At 44.5% G+C, this 24,670-nt stretch overlaps 3 protein-coding genes and 1 long non-coding RNA gene across 6 annotated transcripts in view; all 4 read right to left on the reverse strand.

The window, feature by feature from the left end:
* Positions 1-296, reverse strand: part of LOC126986326 (sodium/hydrogen exchanger 2-like) — a 70,917-nt gene extending 70,621 nt beyond the window's left edge. For all 3 annotated transcript variants that reach the window (XM_050842379.1, XM_050842378.1, XM_050842381.1), the window contains exon 1: positions 144-296. The gene's annotated coding sequence lies outside the window, so the exon portion shown is untranslated. The remainder of the gene's footprint in view (positions 1-143) is intronic.
* Positions 297-3,179: 2,883 nt separating this feature from the next.
* Positions 3,180-10,269, reverse strand: LOC126986332 (uncharacterized). Its single transcript, XM_050842388.1, has 9 exons — positions 10,087-10,269; positions 9,431-9,542; positions 8,644-8,885; positions 8,139-8,262; positions 7,532-7,614; positions 7,163-7,245; positions 6,571-6,651; positions 5,732-5,825; positions 3,180-4,840 (listed from the first exon to the last, which is right to left on the reverse strand). Exons 2-9 carry the CDS (start codon positions 9,523-9,525, stop codon positions 4,587-4,589), a joined length of 1,056 nt encoding a protein of 351 aa, XP_050698345.1. The 5' UTR covers positions 9,526-9,542; positions 10,087-10,269; the 3' UTR covers positions 3,180-4,586.
* Positions 10,270-12,439: 2,170 nt separating this feature from the next.
* LOC126986333 (coiled-coil domain-containing protein AGAP005037-like) overlaps positions 12,440-24,670 on the reverse strand; it is a 192,025-nt gene continuing 179,794 nt past the window's right edge. Inside the window, exon 19 of the mRNA XM_050842390.1 lies at positions 12,440-18,663. Coding sequence (XP_050698347.1) covers positions 17,509-18,663 — 1,155 coding nt within the window. The 3' untranslated portion in view covers positions 12,440-17,508. The remainder of the gene's footprint in view (positions 18,664-24,670) is intronic.
* Positions 19,754-22,425, reverse strand: LOC126986335 (uncharacterized). The gene is made up of 2 exons (XR_007739577.1): positions 21,485-22,425; positions 19,754-21,121 (listed from the first exon to the last, which is right to left on the reverse strand). It is a non-coding gene; the product is annotated as an uncharacterized LOC126986335 (long non-coding RNA).

The following is a 24,670-nucleotide window of genomic DNA, read 5'->3' on the forward strand; positions in this document are numbered from 1 at the left end:
TTTTCCTTCGTTATGCAGACAAAAAACTGTTCTACCATCCCCCATACGGTCTAAACTTCCCTTCCTCTCTATATATCAAGCCTACCATATCACACCCTCGCTTGCAATGATAAACGTTGATGAAAAGTTGAACGTTTACTCACCCTTCTTCCGCGCCTCCTGAGCCACAAGCGACGGTACCCTCCTCCCCGACGGCTGCCGCCACACTGAACTGACTCCTCGTTCTCGGGGTCCCGTTCGGCGTGGGCTGCGAAGCGTTGACTCAAGCAGATAGTTGCCCATTGAACCTGTCGTTATCTGTTTTCTGTGACGTTCTAATCTACCTTTTTTCACACAGACATATATGGGACAAGTATTCATAATTTGACAGGAGTTTCGGGCATTTCCAGGGGTAGTTTTATGACCCTTCTTCTGTACCGTGAACCTAAAATAAACACTCATTATTATTTTTATTATTGATCTCCTTTACAAGCACACATATTTGACAAGGCTTTCGTAGGAGTTTTGGACATTTCCAGGGGTGGTTTAAATTTGTGACCCTGATGGTAGTTCGACCCTTCTGTACCGTGAACTTTAAAAAAATCATTAGAGCCCGATTGATCTCCTTTACAAGCACACATATTGGACAAGGCTTTCGTAGGAGTTTCGGGCATTTCCAGGGGTAGTTTTATGACCCTTCTTCTATACTGTGAACCTAAAACAACACTCATTAGAAGCCGATTGATCTATTTCCCAAGCACTCATATTTCAGGCATTTCAGGGGTGTTTTTTTCCCTTCTTCTATGAACCTAAAACAAAACTCATTAGAAGCCGATTTGATCTTTATTTCCCAGCCAAGCTAGACAAGGCTTTCGTAGGAGTTTCGGGCATTTCCAGGGGTAGTTTTTTGACCCTTCTTCTATACTCTGAACCTAAAACAACACTCATTAGAAGCCGATTGATCTATTTCCCAAGCACTCATATTTGACAAGGCTTTCGTAGGAGTTTCGGGCATTTCCAGGGGAAGTTTTATGACCCTTCTATACTGTGAACCTAAAACAACGCTCATTAGAAGCCGATTGATCTATTTCCCAAGCACTCATATTTGACAAGGCTTTCGTAGGAGTTTAGGGCATTTCAAGGGGATAGTTTTATGACCCTGGAGGTAGTTTGACCCTTCCTCTGTACCGTGAACCTCAAAACACACTCAGTAGAAAACCCAACTGATCTCCTTTTCGGCCTGACTGACTGACCATCTTGTCCTCAATAATTCTGTGTCTGGAACGTTGACGGAGGAGGGAGATATTGACATTTATACATGAATTGACTGGTTATCTATTTACCTATGACGCTATACGATCTACCGCTTTCTTTTATCTCTTCCCCACACACTCGTACATTAACTGACCACTGCCCTCCATCCTGTGTTGACTCGAGCAGATAAATAATGACCTTTGTATAGACTGAGTGGTTATCTGTGACGCTACGATTTACCTCTCTCTCTCTCACACACACACACACACACACACACACACACACACCGCTCCGGTAGCTCAATCGGCTAGAGCGCTGCGCTGCAAGGGTTCACGGCCAAACAGGCGGCGCCGCGGCGGTTCGAGCCCCGCTCAGGCCGGATTCTTTCCGTTGACTAGTTGTTACTGTCCCACTTTAAGCAAGGGGGATGGGGTGTGTGGTGCGTGAGGTCCTGGCAGTACCCAGAGATCGACCGTCGACGATAATGAGCATGAGCATGTCGGGAGGGTACCTGCTGGCGAAAGCGAGTCCAAGTCGTGATCAGGCCGTGGTGCATTACACACACACACACACACACACTGACGACCTGCACCTTGTCCTATATTCTCAAAACGCTAGCGAGTATGATGCCCTTTATACCATATTGACCCATTATCTATTTATCTATAACGTTCCTATCTACCTTTCTCACACGCAAACACCCAACCACTGACCACCGTGTCCCCAATTCTCAAAACATTGATGAGGAAGATATACTGACCACTCTTTACATATGAATGGTTTGGTTATCTATGACGGTACAATCTAATACCACTGACTATATTTTGTTTGTCCTCAATGCCATAAACGCAGCATTCTTGGTTAGTTGGTTGTGGTATTCGATAACCTCAACTAAAAAGACAAGGATATCGTACCATCTCTCTCTCTCTCTCTCTCTCTCTCTCTCACACACACACACACACACACACTCTTTCTTCAATATCTAACCCTTAACGTTGGTAGTGGTATTCGATAACCTCAACAAAAAGACAAACATCGTATTAACACCCATCTCTCTCTCTCTCTCTCTCTCTCTCACACACACACACACACACACACACACACGTACCGCCATCCTTTCTTCAATAACTATAAGCCTTAACGTTGGTAATGGTATTCGTTATAACCTCAACAAAAAGACAAACATCGTATTAACACCCATCTTATCTCTCTCTCTCTCTCTCTCTCTCTCTCTCTCTCTCTCTCTCTCTCTCTCACACACTCACACACACACGCACGTACCCACATCCTTTCTTCAATACCTAAACCTTAACGTCGATCTTTAATTAGTTGACAAGAGTTCTCAAGCCACCTTAATATCTAACAAGCCAAGCACAGTAACATCACTCTTCTCATCGCAATCCTCTAATCACACACACACACACACACTCATACCATCATCCTGTCTAATACTCTTAACTGCGAGGTCTTTATACATATATGGGTTTTTTTTTTAGGTATTTCGTTGGGGATATACCCCAATGGAGCGATCTCAGGTAACCCTAAGCAACCGCATCACTCATTTTTATCACCATCTTCTAATCACACACACACACACACACGTAACATCATCCTGTCTGATACTCTTAACTGCGAGGTCTTTACATATATGGTTAGTTTTTATCACCATCTTCTAATCACACACACACACACACACACACACACACACACGTAACATCATCCTGTCTGATACTCTTAACTGCGAGGTCTTTACATATATGGTTAGCAGCGATCTTTGGTAACCCTAAACAATCGCATCAATCATTTTTTTTATCACCATCTTCTAATCACACACACACACACACACACGTAACATCATCCTGTCTGATAAGCGATCTTTGGTAACCCTAAACAATCGCATCAATCATTTTTTTTATCACCATCTTCTAATCACACACACACGCACTCACACACACGTATCCTGTCTTCAATATCACAATCACAGCATCTTTGGTTAGTTGAACAAGCCAAGCATCGTAACAATATCCGTCGTATTACTTATTCATTTTTATTTGTTTAATTTTCTTACGCTAACCTAACATATTCTTTTCACACTCTGTACTGCCTGGGGGTTGGGATGGCATGCTCCTCCCTTCTCCTTTGTTGTTTACTTGCAACAATAAACTATCAATCAATCAATCAATCTTTTTTGTTACCCTGACCACTATCTTCTCCCCCAACAGACCAAGCATCGCAACAGACGAGCAATGTAGCTATACCACCCTTCTTACTTATGATGTCATGCTCATGTGGTAACCTAACATCTGTCAACCTCTCTGCCAACCTCATGTCCCCTTGCTATAGATACGGTGTGTGTGTGTGTGTGTGTGTGTGTGTGTGTGTGTGTGTGTGTGTTTTAGTTTCAATGTTTGCTTCTTTAATTAAAAACAAAAACTTATCCTGAACTCTTCATTGCCAGTAAAAAAAAAATATATGTTTTTTAATGAACGGACGCGTGAGCAATTCCTTGAAAGACAGCTGAGGGCCTTTGTGTGTGTGTGTGTGTGTCACCGCCCGGGCCTCCATTATTGACAAGCTGACAGATTTTTTTTTTTTTTTACAACAAAGGAGACAGCTCAAGGGCACAAAAAAGGAAATAATAAAAAAGCCCGATTAAAAAGCCCGATAAAAAAAAAGCGTGACCAGACACATGTCACCCCACGGAACATGTGTGTGTGTGTGTGTGTGTGTGTGTGTGTGTGTGTGTGGCCTTTGCATGACATGTTAGTAGCCTCTGTGTGCTCATCAAGTATGGGTGTCATGCATTGATCATTAACAAACACACACACACACACACACACACACACACACACACACTCCTATCTATCTATCTATGTATATCTATATGTATCATTTATATCAATCTATCTATCTATCAGCCTTACATTAATGAATATAAAAACAGGACACATTCTTCCAAAAATCAGCTTATTTTTATTTGTCGTTAAAAGAAAAATAAAGCAAACTCACACTCCACACACACACACACACACACACACACACACACTAACAAAAATAAAACAATGATTCATTTGTGTAATCATTTTTCCCTCATTCAGCATTAGATTTTCCTTGCAGTACCTATATCTATAACACACACACACACACACATCTATAAAATACACACAGACACACTTATATTATGTATAGTCTTAATAAACTCAATAAAATTAATAAAACTGATGAATAAAAGAACAAAACTCTCCTTCCACATATGCATTCTCTTTAAAAAAAATATTAAAAAAAGGTAAAATAAATAAATTGGCAAAAAAATAAAAAATAAATAAAAAACTCTCTCTCTCTCTCTCGTACCCTCACTCCCCAATATCGAAGAGTGGCGCCAGCGACTCCTCCTCCGAGTCTGAGTCTGCAGCAGGAGTGCGGGGGGTCTGGCTGTCCTGGGCCTCCCCTGACGGCGTGGTGGAGAGGCCGGTGACCTCAATGGAGGAGCTCTTGGAGGAGGTCTTGTACAGGTCGAACAGCACTAGGGGGAAGCTGGTGGTCTTCATGCGCTCAGCCACGTCCTCCACCTCCACCGTCAGTCTTGGGGGCACTCTCTCCTTGTGGCCTGGATCATTGGCACTGAGTTAGCTCATTCAGTTATTATGTTTACTGTGTTTATCATTACATATCGTCACCCTCATAAAATAATCGCCTAAGTCATTTTTCAGCAATTTCCAGGTTTTTCTCTACATCAATTTTTTAACATGCGACTGCCATTTTTGTATAGTTGCCTTCGTCATTCAGGGTTTGAGTGTTCTAGAATTGGCCTTTTCATTTTTGCCTAAATCTTAAGCCATATGAGATAATGACAGTTCTTTTCTGATTTCCTGTAAAGTAGAAAATAATGACTTAGGCGGTTTGTTCACGAAGGTGATGACATTTAGTTTAGTATTATGAGGGCAAGGGCTGGGCTACTAAATGATAAGTCCAGTGTCCTCATCCTCCTGAACAGTTGTGCTCTCTTTCTCTCTCCCTCCTGTTTGTGCTTCCATCTTTGTGTGGCGGGGGACTCACCCTCCCTGAGGTCCTGCATCCCTGCCCCATGGCCAGAAGCCAGTCCAGCCCCTGATCTAGGGTGGTCGAGGAGGGGCTGCAACCCCTTCCCCCAAAACTCACCTTTACCACAAACAAAATAAGCAGCAGAGGCGGCAATCCTGACCCAGTTTCGTTTTGGGGCCGACTACATGACAGCCTGCCAAAGCCTACGGGACCCCTGCATCTTGAAGGAGGAAGGGCCCCGTAACACTTCATTTTGTTTTGGGGGTGGCCAGGGAAGTGCAGAGGCAGTGCCCACCATCAATGCACTCACTTCAGGAAGGACACTATCCTCATCATCAGTTTTGCATCACCCTCCTAATTTGTTTTCTTAAGGTCACACACACACACACACACACAAATATATATATAAGTAAAATAAAAATATAATAAAAAAGTAAATAAAATAAAAGTGACTTACCCAGACACAGAGGCTTGGCAGTGACGGTCTCGGGCAGGATGTCGAGTGGGTCAAAATCCAACACAAACTCCACCAGCAGCGTTGGGTAGGCCTTCTGCAGGGTGAGGAGCGTGGAGGGACACACGTTAGGTCAAGAGGTAGTCAAAATGTTGGGTCAAAAGCAGATACATGAACACACTCCCTGGTATTTACAACTGCCCTGACATGAGGAAGTATATGTTTAAATTCCTTTCTAGGGGTTCAAATTCTATTCTTAATAAAAAATAACTCCAATCTACAGAGATAAGTTCAAATTCTTCCCTGGGAGTTAAATTAATTCCTTCAAAGTTCAAATTCTTTCCTAAACATTAAATTCATCCCTCACTTAAACACAACACAGCCTGATCTAATGAGGTAAGTTCAATTCTTCTCTTCCAAGGAGTTAAATCGAACCATTAATAAAAAATAAAATAACAGCCTGACCTAAGGAAACAAGTTCAGATTCCTTCCTAGGGCAATGAATTCATCCTTTTAATTAGACATAACATGGGTTACTTAAGGAAAACAGTTCAGAGTAGGTTCACGTTCCTTCCCCGCAAAAGTTAAATTCCTCCCTTCATATATAAGAAGAGGTTCACATTCCTTCCCAGCAAAGTTAAAGTCATCCCTTCAAATAAAGAAAAATAGCTTCACATTCCTTCCCAGCAAAGTTAAATTCATCCCTTCAAATAAAGAAAAATAGCTTCACATTCCTTCCCAGCAAAGTTAAATTTATCCCTCAATCAAACTAAGAGCAGCCTTGGGGGGAGCTGGCTTTAGAATCCTCCGACCTGCCAGCAAAAATTTGAAGCAACACTCACCAGCCGCGGGTCAACCAAAAAGTTTAGCTTGGTGGCCCCTATGTTGTGGTTGATGGCGGTGTTGCTGAGAATATGGGCCTCCTGAAGAAAAAATTAAATAAATAAATAAATACATAAATAAATACGTATGTTCTGTTTTTTCCCTTTCCCTTTATTCTATTTGTTATTTATTTACTAATTTATTTTTTACTTTATTGCTTTTCTTATGATTTTGATGGCTGTGTTGTTTGGTGTGTTGCATATTTTCTGTTCTTTACTCTATTTTATTTCTTTATTTATCCAGTTATTTATTTATGCATACACATATAAATAAAAATAAAAACACATAAATACTACATGAATTAAATGCTATATGACTACTACTACAACTACATAAATGAATAAAACACACACATTGATTCTCCCAGTCTCCATGAAGCTAACAGTGACTGAAATGGACTCTTGAAAGGGAAAAGGACAAAGGAAAAAACCTGTGATTCAGTTCGTCTTTGTGTTTTTAGACTTAACTTAACCAACTCCTAATGCACTCACCTCCAACTTCAACCGGGTTAAAACAACTTATATACCTTCAAACAATGACCACCACACTCACCTCCAGGGTCATGATCTGCTGCAGGCGGGAGTAGTAAGCCTTCGTGTACTGGCCCAACACCGACACGAACTTACGCAAGCCTTCTGCAGGGGACGACATGAGGAAAAGTTAGGTTAGGTGAGTGTGGACAGAGGGTGGAACTGCATGATTTAAAACTGAATCCTTTTTCCCTATACCCCCATAACTCCAAAAATCATTAACTTGTAAAATGGCTGACCTAAAAATCTACCATACACCAAATGAATGTATGTACCTTATGAATACTTGGTGATAAATAAATGTTTCAAAATGTTCCAATATATACAGCTTTCACCTCACCTTCGTCCTCCTCCTGGTGTGTGTGTGTGTGTGTAATCATCGCCCACTCACCTGCTTTATGGCGAGGCGTTTCCAGGTATTTCTTCGCTAGACTCTCTGTGGGCATCGTAGGCGGCAGGTTGTGGCTCGTAACGCTGCAACACACACAAACGTCTTTGATTAGTAAAGAGTAGCAAAAAACGGTTAAGTGGTAAAAAGACAATAGTGATAATATTTGATGAGAATTAATTAGGCATTTAGCAGATTTCCCCTTTCAGTAGATAATATTTGATGAGAACTTATTTAGCATTTAGTGATTTTTTTTATTCTAGCAGATAATGATTGATGAAACTTTTCTATTAACCTGGTAGCAGCGACGGGCCAAATTTGTGGCTTTACCGTGTAGCAGTGACGGGCCAATTTGTGCCATGATATAAACCCCCCCAAAATAGATGATGCATAATCTGATCACAAATGCTTTGATATACATTATGAAATGGTTTGTGTGAGGGGTGATTTTTTCTCAATTTTCTCGCTTGGAGGGACCATTAAGAAACATGATCCCCGCTGATACCAGGTTAAGCATGCAGCAGATTTTCTTTTTTAACAGATTGATGAGAATTTATTTAGCATTCAGCAGGATACCTATACACTCTGACCTGTCTACCTGTGGGCGTACCTGTAGGTGTGCTCCTGCTCGGGTTTGAGGAGGATGCAGCACTCGTAGTTAGCCTTGCAGGGTGGCCGCCACGGGAATTTGATGAAGAGTTCACCGTCCCTCGTGGTGTAGGCCTTGCTGCAGTCTGTGTGTGTGTGGGTGTGTATGCATAAATAAATAAATAAATGGATAAATAAAGAAATAAAAGAGTAAAGAACAGAAAATATGCAACACACCAAACAACACAGCCATCAAAATTAGAAGAAAAGCAATAAAGTAAAAAATAAATAAGAAAATAAATAACAAATAAAATAAAGGGAAAGGGAAAAATAAAATGCAAAATACAACAAACAGCTCAAAAAACATCAAAATCAAAACAAAACAATATAACAAAATCAAAACAAAACGATCAAAGAAAAAAAAAAAAAGAACGGAAAATGCAAAACACAAACAACTTAAAAAAACCCATCAAAATAAACAAATGAGGAAAAAAAGAAAAGAGAACAACAAAAATGCCGCAACACACCCAGCAACTCAAAAACATCAAGCTGCGTGACGAGTTCATTGTACTTGGCGAGGCGGCGCAGGTCGGTGGGGGAGGTGAGGAGGGTGCAGGCTGGCAGGATGGAGGGGTTGGCGGAGAAGTTGTCGATCAGCACGTCCATCTCGGTGACGGTGGTGCAGGACAGGATCTCAAGCCACCCGTCAACCTCCACCTTCACCTCGTCAATTTCCGCCTCCAGCTCATCCTTCTCCTTCTTGAGCTCCCTGTGTGTGTGTGTGTGTGTGTGTGTGTGTGTGTGTGTGTGTGTGTGTGTGTGTTTAAGGAGAGGAAAGGCATATACAAGTTAGTTTTCAAGCTTCATCCTTAAATATAATAGTAAAAGAAAGTATTAGTTACCTTAAAATACAAAATTACATCAGGCAGAATTAAAATGAATATGTAATGAAGAGGATGAAGATAAGGAGAAGGATGAAAAAGGATGAGGAGGAAAAAAAGCTATGTATAGGAAGAGGAGAAAGGAAGAAAGGAAAAAGAAAAAGAGGAGGAGGAGAAAGAAATTAAAAAGGACAAGGAAGAGGAGGAAAAAAAAGAGGGAGAAGGAAAAGAAAAAGGACAAGGACAAGGACATGGTAACAACAGCAGCATGGAGAGACAGGAGCAAAGATGGTGATTTCTGGCTCTAGCTCATCCTTCTTCTTCTCTTCTTGTGTGTGTGTGTGTGTGTGTGTGTGTGGAGGTGATGATGATAATGGTGGTGGTGGGGGTGATGATGATGATGGGGATGGTGGTGGCAGAGATGGGCGCTTACCATAGTCTGCTCATAAGACCGTCTTCGTCATTTTGGAAGATGGTCTTTTTGGAGAGGTTCCCAGAGTGGCCGGCGGGTCTGCCTGACGCTGCCATGGTGCTGAGGGGCTGTCCTGGAAGGGGGTATTTCATTATCAGTTGTCATTCTTCTTTTTCTTATTATTACTATTGAAATCCATGAAAGGGCACCAAGGAAAAAAAATGACACAGCCCCAATCAGAGTCCTTTCAATGAGCAGACTGGCAGATCTTTCATAAAAAATGTGCAATCTTCGGACAATTTACAATTTCTACCCAGCCAACGATTTTCTTGCGTGGTTCATGTTTATTCTGGTGATAGATGTAGTGAATAGCACATGTCAGGACCCAGCTTGAACTAAGTAAGAGGTCCTTCAGTGTCAGAGGAATTTCTTTGTGATATTCCCTCCCTGAATCCATTGTCACCCTTCAGTCTCTACCTCTATTTAAATCAGCACTAGCTCATCCTCTTGGGGACATACTTTTAGAATATCATTAAATGGACTACAGCTCTTCAATGTCTTCATCTAATCTTATAAATTCAATTACAAGTTGATAGTAGAATCCTATCTGTCAAATTTTATGGCTTACCCCTTATCTCCCTCTCTCTGGCCTTTTACCTTGTGAATATTTACTTTACCTGTCTATATTTGGTGCTGGAAGTCTTGTATCATACTCAGGGACGCAGGAAATGGCGTTAAATAGCCCACACACACAAAATCCGCCTCCTTCCTGCGCGCCAAAACCTTGAATCAAAATGTAAACAAACCACGAGAAACAAATGACGGGAGACAAGCGCAGTTTTTCCCGCCTTATTTCACCTTTTTTTTTTTTCGGTTAACCTCTCCTTCTCCTTCTCTTCTCTCCTCTCCTTCCTCCAGAGCTATTTTTTCCCTCCCCTCCTTTTTCTCCTCTCTTCCCTTCCTTCCTACCGTTTACCGTTTACCGTTGATGAGGTGGCCCTGCTCCTCTTTCCCTTAAAATTTCTCCAAACCTATTTCTTATCCTTCTCTCCTTTTTCTCCTCTTTCCTTCTTCTCCTCTCTTCCCTTCCTTCCTCCTTTCCCTATCTCCAAACCTATTTCTTATCCTCCTCTCCTTTTTCTCCGCTTCCCTTCCTCCTTTCTTCCTTCAATATTCAGTTTCACCCAACCAACGATTATCCCTCTCTCCACATTTTTTCCTCCATTCCTTTCTCTCTCTCCACAATTTTTCCTCTCTCTCCACATTTTTTCCTCCATTCCCCTCTCTCTCACTCCACATTTTTTCCTCCATTCCTTTCTCTCTCTCCACAATTTTTCCTCTATTCCTCTCCACATTTTTTCCTCCATTCCCCTCTCTCTCACTCCACATTTTTTCCTCCATTCCCCTCTCTCTCACTCCACATTTTTTCCTCCATTCCTACGTGCTCCCTTCAAAAAGGTAAACACTACTCGTGGCCTCGGTGCTCGTCTCCGCCACACTGGACCTTGAACTTGAAGAGGAAAGGTAAACATTAGACTAGAAATGGAAGAAAAGCAAAGACTTAAGTTATACAGCGCCTTTGAATGTTGGCGCGTGGCCTCGGTGCTCATCTCCGCCACATTGACCCCATGACCCGGTGTAACATTAGGGTGACCACGATTTTTCTTTCCCCAGGCCTGTGTGTGTGTGTGTGTGTGTGTGTGTGTGTGTGTGTGTGTGTGTGTGACCTTTCCGTCTGCCATTCTTCTCTGATGGTGTGAGTACTAACTGGATAACTGTCTGCCATTCTTCCCTGATGGTGTGAGTACTAACTGGATAACTGTCTGCCATTCTTCCCTGATGGTGTATTAACTGTATAACTGTCTGCCATTCTTCCCTGATGGTGTGAGTATTAACTGGATAACTGTCTGCCATTCTTCCCTGATGGTGTGAGTACTAACTGGATAACTGTCTGCCATTCTTCCCTGATGGTGTATTAACTGTATAACTGTCTGCCATTCTTCCCTGATGGTGTGAGTATTAACTGGATAACTGTCTGCCATTCTTCCCTGATGGTGTGAGTATTAACTGGATAACTGTCTGCCATTCTTCCCTGATGGTGTGAGTACTAACTGGATAACTGTCTGCCATTTTTCCCTGATGGTGTAAGTACTAACTGGATGTGTCTCCCATTTTTCCCTGATGGTGTGAGTACTAACTGGATGTGTCTCCCATTTTTCCCTGATGGTGTGAGTACTAACTGGATGTGTCTGCCATTTTTCCCTGATGGTGTGAGTACTAACTGGATGTGTCTGCCATTTTTCCCTGATGGTGTATTAACTGTATAACTGTCTGCCATTCTTCCCTGATGGTGTGAGTACTAACTGGATAACTGTCTGCCATTCTTCCCTGATGGTGTGAGTACCAACTGGATAACTGTCTGCCATTCTTCCCTGATGGTGTGAGTACTAACTGGATAACTGTCTGCCATTCTTCCCTGATGGTGTGAGTACCAACTGGATAACTGTCTGCCATTCTTCCCTGATGGTGTGAGTACTAACTGGATAACTGTCTGCCATTCTTCCCTGATGGTGTGAGTACTAACTGGATAACTGTCTGCCATTCTTCCCTGATGGTGTGAGTACTAACTGGATAACTGTCTGCCATTCTTCCCTGATGGTGTGAGTACTAACTGGATAACTGTCTGCCATTCTTCCCTGATGGTGTGAGTATTAACTGGATAACTGTCTGCCATTCTTCCCTGATGGTGTGAGTACTAACTGGATAATGCACACGCAGCCTCTTGCTACCTCCCACTGGTGTTCTTGCTACTGCTGTGTGCCTGTACTTCAGGAGCCAACCCCACCCACAACCGCCGCTGACTGCCCTGGCCAGGCACACGGGGCACCATCCACCGAGTTGTCCAGAATCACCAAACACTCACCAAGCCCCTGAGGTCCTGTCCATGGGTGAGTCAGCTCTCCTCCACCTCCGCTGCTTCCTCTGGTGACACCAACACTATAACACTCATCAAGGCACTGACATACACAGTGTAATTGCAGCTTTATTTGTGGCAAACATATCTTTTTATCATTGAAATAAGATTAACAGGACATATAGTACACGTACCAGCTCTCTCAAGCCTCTCATGACAGCTCTCACGGTGGGTCCTTGTGAACAATTTATTCGTTACCTCATCGAGAAAGAACTCTTAAGCCTAGTTTTAATAAAGAAAAACAAAAGTTGAAAACTGTTAACCCTGTGATAAGGAAAAACAAGATATGAGACACAAGAGTGTGACAGACATGGAACGTTCATTTATTATTTTTTTAACACTTGCTTTAGTTATGAAACACAACAGTAAATATGCTTTGTTCGAGCTTCTCTGCTTCCCTGTGGCTTCTTGGCTGCACCTTTGCCTCCGGCCTCGCCTGGGAACCCTGACGCCAGCGCTGTGCTGCTCGCTGCCTGGCCACACCACTGCGGCGGGTGTGGCCGGGCCTCGCCACGCCTCCCCAGGAGTTAGGACTCCTTATAAAATTACAATATATGCATATTTATAGTACAGAAATTTTAAGTTACAAAAAAATCAACTCAATATCTATCCATGCATTATTTCAACACTATTTTGTGAAGGCTTTTTTTAAATTGATAAATTTATTGACTATTCAATAAGGCGAAAAACATGAAGGTGAAGCAGAGGCGGCAGGAAGAGTGAAACTTTGCTACCCGGAGTGGCCGGCTGCACGCCCACGGCCGCGCCTGCACCGACCGCTGGCCTGGGGGACTGTTTGATTGTCAGGGCGGGGCCTTGGGCTGGGGGTGTTTCCTCCCCCTTCATTCGTTGCTTCCCGTTGTCATGCATTATGCGTTAGGGTGTTGTCCGTTAGGTACACATCCGAGTACAGTAGTTCATTATGCTTGCTATTATTTTTTTACTGGTAATGCTCATTGTACTGTTTTTGTAGATGCTCATTTTACTTGATAATGTATATTCCATTCCTTGCCTGAATCTGCTAGGGATTGATTTACTTGTTTCTCTATTTTTACCAAGGAAAGTTGCATAGTAAGCCGACCCACCACAGTCACTTGCACACAGGTAACTTGTTGAAAATAGTAGCAATCTTACATCAACTTATTTGCTTGTATGTCTGTGTGCTCACTTAGGATACTGACATGGCCTTTCTTCCTGATACTCCTTGGATGCTGGAATCTGCCTGTTTGTGTTTACCAGCAGGGGCCATAAAACAACTGTGCCAAATTAGACAAAGTTCAGAAGGCTGGGGAATAGGCAGCTTGCATTACTTAATTGACATACAAAATAACTAACAATGACACAAGAAATGATGACAGAATTAGGCAGCTGAGAAGGTTCATCGATGACGTTGCACTTTCTCTGTATCGCTACACATTACAATTACCAATACTACAACTCGTACTTTAAAAAAATCAAATCAATGTAGCATAGCAGCTTTGTCTTTAATGGTAATGGTAGCAGATTTTGAAGGTTTGTCTCTAAGTTCCTGTACCTGCCACGTAAACAATGATAAGTCACACATACTGGCAGCTTGTATTGAAGTCTTGAAGTTTTCCTTTCAGCTTATTAATTCATGATCATGATAATAAATTTAATATCTGAGGTTGTCTTGAAGGCCTAACTTATGTCCCCTTGTCTACTGTATGGCTAACAGTGATAGTTAAATTTTTGAGGCTTAACTTGACAAATTTAAGTCTGCCTCTTAGTTTTTGGGTCTTTTCCAGGTATGAATAGCCAACACTATACAGTGAGCAAAAACTTATATGAATTCCCTTAGTAATAACTGGGTGGGGGGTTCAGGCAAGTGGTAGGCATGTGTGTTGGCCCAATTATAATTATCATCAATCTCCTACACACATTGCCTGAGGGGGGGTGAGAGGGCGGTGCGGGTGGCTGTGGGCGTGCAGGCTTGGCTGGTCACATGGTCGTCGTCATTCTAGGCACCTATGGGACTGAGGAATATAGGAAGCTGTTGACTCGCGCCGCTTATTTTCACGTCCAGCATGGTACGTTGCTTGCCCTGCAGACGACATCGAGGGCCCCCGAGGACCACCATCGCATTAGGCTCCACACAAGGCATCATCCGCAGCCTCACACACCACTCAAGCGGAGGCCATTGGCAGTACGTGAAGATCAGCGGTGTGAGCCAAAGACTTAGGGCCAGTTTTATAGTCCAGTACAGCAAATTTATAAGCCCCCCAACCAAACACAAAATAAGACGAAAATTCCTTGTACGAAAGCTCTAGTGTTTGGCGTCGATATAAAAAGGAGGAAATTATAGGAAACCACACAGGGAATCTCTTTAGCATCTGGCATTGAGTAGAAATAATGAATCATTGTGGAGAATATAGTTTGGTTTGGGCGCTTACAATGACTCGGTGTTGGACTGTCGAACTGGCCCTTACTGTATATCTTTTTTTCGGAAGCAGCACACTGATAAACATAAACCCTGGCAGAATCCTAGCTATGCCACGGAAACGATAAAACTCCACGTTGCCAGTCCATGTACGCCAGCGAGCGAACGAAACACAACAAACGAGGGGAAAGCAAACCACCTTGGGGGAGCGGGAGAAAGAACTCGTCGAGATGATACATCAAAATGGCCAAAAGTTGGTTTTTATCTCACAAAATACAAAAAAATTAAAGTTGTGATATGAGTTTTCTTGCAGCAGCCTCCCAGGAAACGTAAAGTGGTTCTTGCACGGCTGGCTGCTGCTGCTGCTGCTTGGTACTCGTCCCTGTCCCTGCTCTCCGTGTCGCGGTAGCGGAGTCACTCGTCACAGGTGGAGGAGCACTGGTCAGTCACAGAGGTAGATAACACTGATTGTTGCTCAAATTCGCGTCGGACAAGCGTACAAAATATTGCTTATTCACATGGCAGCTGCTCAGGGCATTGTCTTTCCCCCAGCTCGCGTGTCCCTTCGTTTCTCTCTTTTCCCTCGCACTCACACATTGAAGACTGACTCGTTGATTTTGGTTTGTTTTGGCACAGAACGAATACCAACTGACCGTGGCCATCACTTGCTTCTGGAGTGTTTTGGTGTGTGGGCGGCGAACACGGCGCGCCACACGGCATGTAGAGTGGCTGAGTGGGTCATGTGCACAGCCTTGCCGAGTTGCATGACTAGAAGGAGACAAGGATGAAGGAGTCTTGGGTCTGTGTGTGTCGCAGTGGTCTCGCTGGTCTGAAGGTGTGTGTGTTGGCAGGTCATGGGGTCACCGTAAGCAGCTCCCATGGAAGGGTTTGTCTGCCCGGCTGTCTCGACGAAGCCTTGAGAGACAGCTCGAATGCACGTGTGAGACTCGTTACGAGAGTTGCCATTATTGTTCTTGATGTTATTGTACTGAAGTATGCAGCTACACAAATATTCAAGTTATCAAACACATGTAAGTTACAAGTTCCATTATGGTTTAGGAAATGATATCAAAAGCTACGAGACGATGTGAAAGTTGCCTTGACGTAATTGCTATTAGTCATTGTAATTAGTATACGCAAGTTTTCTCTCGAGTTAAGATTGTGTTGCTTGTTCTTGAGATAAACAATAATAAATAAATATCAACAATGAAGTAGCCTAAAGGGCCGTCCTCGTCAGGCGTCGCTGCTGGGGGTGTCAGCGGCGAGAAACAGAACACAAACGTAGTGAAGCTGCCGCCCCCAGCACCGCGCCCGACTCCTGCCCTTCACCACGCCGAGGGAACACATAGGGTTATTCTCTGATTAATACTGAGTAACCTGAGGCTAAATAGCCCGACTGTGGCACCAGAGTCCTGGTGAGGCAGCACTCGGGCTGACCCTGGAGGACACCCGCTGCCTCCGCCGTGAGCACCCACACTTTTGACGGCCATGGCGGCAGCGGCAGCGCGCCACAAGCCCGGCCGACACCGTGCGGCAGACTTGTGGTGCCTGGAGCTGGGTAGGCCTTCCCTTTTATTGTCTAGAAATATATTATTACTCTTTTTCACTCCAACACATCCACGGAAGTGTGCAAGGGTACTTTGAGACAAAATACTAGTTAGCAATATTCGTTTAGTGGCGGCACTAAAAACTATGCAAGTGAATCCCAGGAAAACAAGAAAAGTGTCAAAGTAATAATGATTCCACCATTCTCTGAAGGTTTGGCATCGGTAAAGTGGGAGAGTGCGTTGGTCCCAGCCTGAATGCCATCACAGGAGCTCTGGTGCCCCTCCTGCCATCAACGAGGCTGTGTCCGGCGGCCAACACGCGCTGCACCGCCGCTCAACACAACCGGAGGAGAGGAGGCATAGAGCACCCCCAGAACTTAGGACATACATACAGTAAATACATAGAACGTGTGCGACTCTTTTTATAAATCTTATGTACATGAGCGTTTCCTTCAGGAATGACGGCACACAGTTCTGTCCACTCAGGAGCTGCAGCCTCTACGCACTCCACCCTGGCCCTCAGGCCAGGAGTAAATGGGATTTTATTGGAAATCTTAATGAATGGGGTAATTTTTGCTAATATTTTGCAAAGGTAGTATTGAACACATTCCCAAGCAGAGTGCCACCATTCTTTGGCTCGCAGAAACCCTCGGGCATTGAGTGAGTAAATAGTGGAGATAATTAAGACTAATTTAGGGATGATTTAGATTCCTTGTTGCCTTGTAAACCAGAGCTGCTGCCGCTCCTCAGACACAGACGTGTGTGTGTGGGTGTCTGCTGGGTTGGTGTAAATTTCACTTTTACGGGCGGGCCCAACAGGGCAGGGGCGGGGCACAGGGACCCCCTGCCTCCCCCTCCCTGGCCCGCCACCATCTTGAGCAACCATTGTATCCAACTCTACCTAGGCCTGGACAGTCTGGCCGAGTGCACAGCCCCACGCGACCGTCCCTGCCGAGCCTAGCGCTGGCGGGCCAGGACCCATTTTGATTGACGTAACGGCGTCGGAAAGTCTGGGGACCGCAGTCTCCCGGTAACACCAACAAACATGACTTTGTGACAAGAACAGTGAAGGAAGGTTCTGCATAACGAGCACTCAACTGCTGACTGTCTCGATGGGGCGCGTGTGTGTGAACTGTACATATGTACACATCCCTGAGGGCACGGCGGCGGCGGCGGCGACTCAGAGAATGTCCGTCTCCACCAGACCCACGGTGGCGCGCCGCGAGGCCGAGCTGCCGTTGCCCGCTGAGAGGGCGGCGGAGGAGGTCTTGGGGTTGGGGAGGGTGTTGGTGTGGGTGTTGGTGGAGGAGGAGAGGTTGGAGAGGGAGCCGTGGGGGGGCGCCGGGGCCAGGGACAGGCCGAGGCGTGCCGTAAGGTTACTCTCGCTGCCCGTCTTCTTGAGGTCAATGTTGGCTGGCGTCGGGCGGCCGCCACTACGCTGCAGCGACTGCAGCCGCTGGTACTGCTCCTGTAGCTGCCGCTGCCGCCGCAGAAGCTCCAGATGGCGTGCCTCCAGGTTCTCTTGGCGCTGCTTTGGGGGCGGCGTGGGGGGCGGCCCGCTGGTGCTGAGTGGCCGGGGGGGTGCCGCCCCCTCCTGGGAGTTGACGCTCTCGGTGCTGCTGCTGTTGGAGGACAGCTGGCCGGCCTTGGCGCTGCTGTTGGAGCTGTTGGTGGAGGCGGAGGAGGCGGTTGAGTCCTCGCTGAAGGAGCCTCGGCCCAGGGGTGGCCGCTGCCTCAGCACCGGCCCATACAGCTCCCGGCCTTCGGCGTTCCTCAGCACCCCACCCACCATGGTGGCCACCAGACCGCCAGGCGGCAAGGACACTGCCCGGCCCGCCGGCCCGATGGGTGACGTGGGTGACAGCATGGGTGAGCGGGACGAGGTGCGTGGCGGCGGGGGCGGCGGCAGGCGGTGCTCACCCCCTACCAGGCCAGTGCTGGGCCCCGTCTGAGTCAGCCCCAGCGGCTGGCGGGGCTCCTCCCTCGGGGCTGCGGCTGGCGCTGAGCTGGCGGCCCGGGGCAGCGTGCTGGCGGCCCCGGGGTACAGGGCGCTGGCCGGCGTCTTGACGGGTGAGGACTGGGAGTCTGAGCTTGGGAAGGATGGCAGCCGCTTGACGGCAGTGCTGGCGGTCAGTGTGGCGGGCGCCGCCGTGCTCTGGGGTGTCAGCGGCGGCTCTAGGCTACTCTTGCGGCTCCCAGCCTCAGACGGCGGCTGGGCAAAGGTCTGCAGCTCGTCTAGCAGAGCGTCGAGTGCGTTCTCTGCACGAAGGCGCGGCTGTCCGTCGGCGGTGGCTCCGGAGTGTGCCAGGTGAGGGCTCGGGACAACACCGGGCTGCTGTGGGGGGAGGGGGGTCAGAGGCGGCCAAGCTGGGGGAGCCAACGCCGGCCGCGCGGCCTCGGCCCCTTGGGGTGTGGGGGCGGGACCAGGGGGCTGCCTTGACGCGTCAAAACGCGTCCTGAGTACACTGTGGGAGGCCGGCCTTGACTCTCCCGAAATAAAATATATTGTCAAACTTATATCACAAGACTAAAGAAAAAGAAATAGGTGAGCGGCACCCACATGCTGTGCCGCCAATGCACTTCATCTGCTGTAGCTGCTGCTCTTGCTGCTGGCTAAAAGTAAACAGCGACTTGGCATCACACAAACATTCCAAAACCAAAGAAACAGAAACAAACGTAAGGCGATGCGTGTGTTGTGCAGTGACTACTACAGCGAGACACGGTGGCGTGCAACACAAGAATGCCAGCCAGGCTCGCCTAGACTGGGTTAAGCGGCGCTCACCAACAATTGCTTGCTCGCTTCCCTAACCGGCCCGGGCAACTATGGCCCAGCAGACGGCCCGGGCACTACCAGGTGTCCCAGAGTCACCATCATCGTCACCTTGAGTCTTACCTCACACTCATCACCGCCCATTTGCCTCACGAGGGTGTTTGTGCCTTCCTCCTCAGCCTTCATCCCCTCAGCCTGATGCAAGCCCTCACTATATGTTTCCATGCTCCGCTATGTCAAGTCACTCTGACTCACCACGACGCAACCCACACAGACACGAGTCCCAGGCCGAGGCGCTTGTCAAAGGCGTTCCCGGCAAGGTGTAGGAACAGGTAACTCAGTGTTTGACTAAGAGTACAAATTTGATGGTTCCCTCTACATCTGTACGGTGGCAGTGACAGGCTGTGCAAAATTAGGGGTAACTCCCTCCCCCCTCCCTTCGTCTCTTTCCCCTTCTCTCTCCCTTATGCATACACCCACACCCACACCCACACTCACTCCTCCAGGTAATGTCATGCTATAGAGAAGCTGTTATGTTAGTGTTGTGAGTATGAACCAAGACTCCAACCTCACCGAACCCTCGCAGGTCAGTACATAATAGAGAAATTCCTACATGCACAGCCTCTTCACAAACCTCGAACTACGGAGAGCTATATTATCTTTTTTTTTTTTGATGAATAGAAAGAAAATCCAGGCCGAGTCCTCATTTCCCTTTACAATTATATGTCTCAGTTTTAAGTATATATATATTTTTTTTTTGTATAATTGGGTAACTGACACAACTGCCATCATCCTTTTTTTCCCTGCCCTTCAGTTGTTACAGTTGTTGTTTTTTATTCAAGTTTTCTTCTGTATAAAGTTTTGTATTTTTATCTTTTTGCTGAATCATAGTTTTCTGTCTTAAAAAAATGGTGTCATTTGGAATTTGACCCCAAGAATTTGAATCATTAAGAATTTCTGATTCCTGGAATTTGTATTTTTGGGAATTAGTGACCACTGGAATTTATTACTGGGAATTTCTGGCCACTGGAATTTATTACTGGGAATTTCTGACCACTGGAATTTATTACTGGGAATTTCTGACCACTGGAATTTATTACTGGGAATTTCTGACCACTGGAATTTATTACTGGGAATTTCTGACCACTGGAATTTATTACTGGGAATTTTTGACCACTGGAATTTATTACTGGGAATTCCTGACCACTGGAATTTACTGGGAATTTCTGACCACTGGAATTTGGATGACTGGACATGTACTGTATTGGCAAAGGGTGGAGTGAGGTTGGAGTGTAGCCTTATATATTAAAAAAACCCACTTTATTCGGCCTACTAAATCATGAATCATTGTCTAACTTTACTATTATCTTCATCAATGCATTTTCACCTTCCTATTCCTAACCTTTTGCTATCTTTCTCTATATCAGTAATTCTCAAAGCTATCTTCTTTTTAATTATCTCTTCCATTCCTTCTATTTTTATGTATTTTCCTATTTTCTATCTGCCTCTAGTACCTCTAATTTAATCTACCTCTATGTCTGTATTTCTTTTTCTGTCTTTATCCGCCTCTAATACCTCTAATTTTATCCACCTCTGTCTCTATCTCAACATTCTTCATATATCATGTGGCATTTTATTCTCTGCCTTCCTGTTTCTCTCTCCCTTTCCTTCTGTCTGTATCTCAACATTCTTCATATATTGTCATTTCATTCTCTGCCTTCTTGTTTCTCTCTCCCTTTCAGTCTCTCTATTTCAACATTCTTCATATATTGGCATTTTATTCTCTGCCTTCCTGTTTCTCCGTCCCTTTCCTTCTGTCTCTATCTCAACATTCTTCATATATTGGCATTTCATTCTCTGCCTTCCTGTTTCTCTGTCCCTTTCCTTCTGTCTCTATCTCAACATTCTTCATATATTGGCATTTCATTCTCTGCTTTCCTGTTTCTCTCTCCCTTTCAGTCTCTCTATCTCAACATTCTTCATATATTGGCATTTCATTCTCTGCCTTCCTGTTTCTCTCTCCCTTTCAGTCTCTCTATCTCAACATTCTTCATATATTGGCATTTCATTCTCTGCCTTCCTGTTTCTCTCTCCCTTTCCTTCTGTCTGTATCTCAACATTCTTCATATATTGGCATTTCATTCTCTGCCTTCCTGTTTCTCTCTCCCTTTCCTTCTGTCTCTATCTCAACATTCTTCATATATTGGCATTTCATTCTCTGCCTTCCTGTTTCTCTCTCCCTTTCATTCTGTCTCTATCTCAACATTCTTCATATATTGGCATTTCATTCTCTGCCTTCCTGTTTCTCTGTCCCTTTCCTTCTGTCTCTATCTCAACATTCTTCATATATTGGCATTTCATTCTCTGCTTTCCTGTTTCTCTCTACCTTTCCTTCTATCTCTATCTCAACTTTCTTTATAACTGAATTTTCACCTTTGCGTTCCTAACCTTCCTTTCTCTACCTCGGGCCTCAAGATTCTTTGTAGTAGTTTTTATCAACTTTCCGTTCCTCATTTCTACTTCTTTTTCCATATTCTTGTTACTGTGTTGCCGCCTTCGCATCCTCTCTGTATCTTACCCTCGCCACTGAAATTTCCTCTTGTGATTGTTTCCGTTTAGGTTCTCATTTATTTTTTTCCATGTCTTTATTCCTATGGACGTTCCCTCAAAGTTCTGATCCCCTTATTTCATGTTTCTGGCGTAAATTCTCTTTTATTGAACTACCTCCGCATTATCCTCCTATTTCCTTCCCTCTCACACTACTGCTAAACTCCCTCTGTTATTCCACTTCTAATTCTGTGTTGCCTTCCTATTAGCAAACTGTAGCTAAGAAAACCCTTCCCATGGAGCTATATTTTGTCTGTTACTGTGCCTTTAACACATCTCTGCATTCTTTTCCTGTTTCCCTCTCCCATTACTTATAAATTCCCTTTGTTCCACTTCTAATACTGTGTTGCCTTCCTATTAGCAAACTGTAGCTAAGAAAACCCTTCCCATGGAGCTATATTTTGTCAGTCACTGTACATTTTTCACATCTACATTCTTTTAGTTTCCCTCTCTCATTACTTATAAATTCCCTTTGTTCCACTTCTAATACAGTTTTGCCTTCCTATTAGCAAACTGTAGCTAAGAAAACCCTTCCCATGGAGCTATATTTTGTCTGTCACTGTACCTCTAACACATCTCTACATTCTTTTAGTTTCCCTCTCCCATTACTAATAAATTCCCTTTGTTCCACTTCTAATACTGTGTTGCCTTCCTATTAGCAAACTGTAGCTAAGAAAACCCTTCCCATGGAGCTAATTTTTGTCTGTGCTGTACCTTTATCACATCTCTGCACTCTTTTTCCTGTTTCCCTCTCCCACTACTAATACATTCCCTGTTTTCCCATTTCTACTCCTGTGTTGCCTTTCTCTCAGCATACCACAGATTAAAAGACCTTCTCATGGACCTAAATTCTCTCTCTTATTTCACCTTTATCTTCCTGTTTCACTCTCCCATTATAAATAAATTTCTTCTGTTATTTTAGCTCTAACACTTTCATGCCTTTCTTTCAGCATACCACAGATTAAAAGCCGTTCCCACAGACCTAAATTTTCTCTCTTATTTCACCTTTATCTTCCTGTTTCACTCTCCCATTACAAATAAATTCCCTCTGTCATACTAGCTGTAACACTTTCTTGCCCTTCTCTCAGCATACCACAGATTAAAAGCCCTTCCCACGGACCTAAATTTTATCTCTTAATTCACCTTTATCTTCCTGTTACAAATAAATTCCTTCTGTTATTTTAGCTGTAACACTTTCTTGCCCTTCTCTCAGCATACTACAGATTAAAAGCCCTTCCCATGGACCTAAATTTTCTCTCTTATTTCACCTTTATCTTCCTGTTTCACTCTCCCATTACAAATAAATTCCCTCTGTCATTCTAGCTGTAACACTTTCTTGCCCTTCTCTCAGCATACTACAGATTAAAAGCCCTTTCCATGGAGCTATTCTCTTATCACACTTATATAATTTTGTGTTTCTACTGGCTTCCTGCAGCTCACTAAGATCTTGCCCTCTGTCACCATGAGCCTTCCCTGGAGCCCAGTACTATATCCTGCTCAAACAGTGTTCCTCTGGTGCCTAGGTGGTGTTGGTTAGGCCTCCCCTGAGTGGGTGGATCCCTCTATCACTCTCAGGGAGGTTGTCTGTCAATCACACAGGCTCTTGTGCTGCTGTCTCTGTATCATTATCCTTATATCAACTCTTATACATGATGGACACTTTTGATGGACACCATTAGACTCGCCAGTGACTGTAGAACTCACAGTTAGAACATACAAAAATGAGTAAAACAATAAATATAGAAATTTTGACAAGTATAAATGAAAGAACAGCTCTGAAATGTTATACCACTTTTACATATCATTGCAATTTTTGAGAGCTATTAAATCAGTACTGAAATAAACCATTTCACCCAATAAAGTGAAGTTGAGGGAGCGATTCACATGCGAAATGAGGTACGTCATAATTATGGGAGCAGCAGAGTATTGTAAACATGGCTGGCTCTGACCGTAGAGTTTTCTGCGCCACGCCCTAAGTGACGTTCCGCCCGCAACATTCTTTGTCTCGTAGACGATAAAGTTGGCGGCATATTGACAGAAAACTTGCTGAAAACCCTTCTGCTAAACATTCTTCTGATGTTAAATGTGGCAAGAGATTTACTGAGAATGTATGTTGTTGAAATAAATGTTAAAATTTTGTGTATAACAGAATTTGTTATGTAGGTTTTGAGATCACCAGACAACCTCTATGTGAGTGAGAGAGAAATCCAGCCATTGAGGAAAGGCCTGACAAACACTGCCGATAGTGAAACCAAATTGTCGAGTTCATTTGGGCGTAGGCTCCCGCAGGTCCATTTCTCCCCTCTGCTCTGCCACACAGCCCCAACACCTCTCTCTTCCTCTCATATGTAAGGTAAAGGTAACATATGATAGGAAAATATAGGTGTTGGGACTGTGTGGTAGAGCAGAGGGGAGAAATGGACCCGTGGGAGCGTCTGCCCAAACGGACTCGACAATTTGGTTGGACTATAGGTGCCGAAGGAACACTTGGTTTGAGGAGACTACAGCACTGTCCACTCTTGCTGCATCTCATGGCTGTGTGTGGCAGACTCCCTTCCATCCTAGGCTGGTACAAGTCCTGCCCAAACCCTGGCCTGCTAAGTCATGGTCACAAATATACAAATTAATATATTTTAGATTCAGTAACCATTGCATCTTCCCAGCACTTGGCTTCTGTATCACTATGTATCTTTCTTGGCTGAGTTGTTAATTAAGAGCATCATTGTTTGAAAAAGACAGAGTGGTTACACTTAATCTAAGAATGTAAGAATTCCCCACAAAGACAGTGACATAAGAATCACCCTATTACTAATATATTTTAGATTCAGTAACCATTGCATCTTCCCAGCACTTGGCTTCTGTATCACTATATATCCTTCTTGGCTGAGTTATTAAGAGCATCATTGTTTGAAAAAGGCATAACCGTTACATTTGATCAAAGAATGTGACCACCTCCACATTCCCC

Source organism: Eriocheir sinensis, chromosome 61, assembly GCF_024679095.1.
Source record: "Eriocheir sinensis breed Jianghai 21 chromosome 61, ASM2467909v1, whole genome shotgun sequence".
NCBI lineage: Eukaryota > Metazoa > Arthropoda > Malacostraca > Decapoda > Varunidae > Eriocheir > Eriocheir sinensis.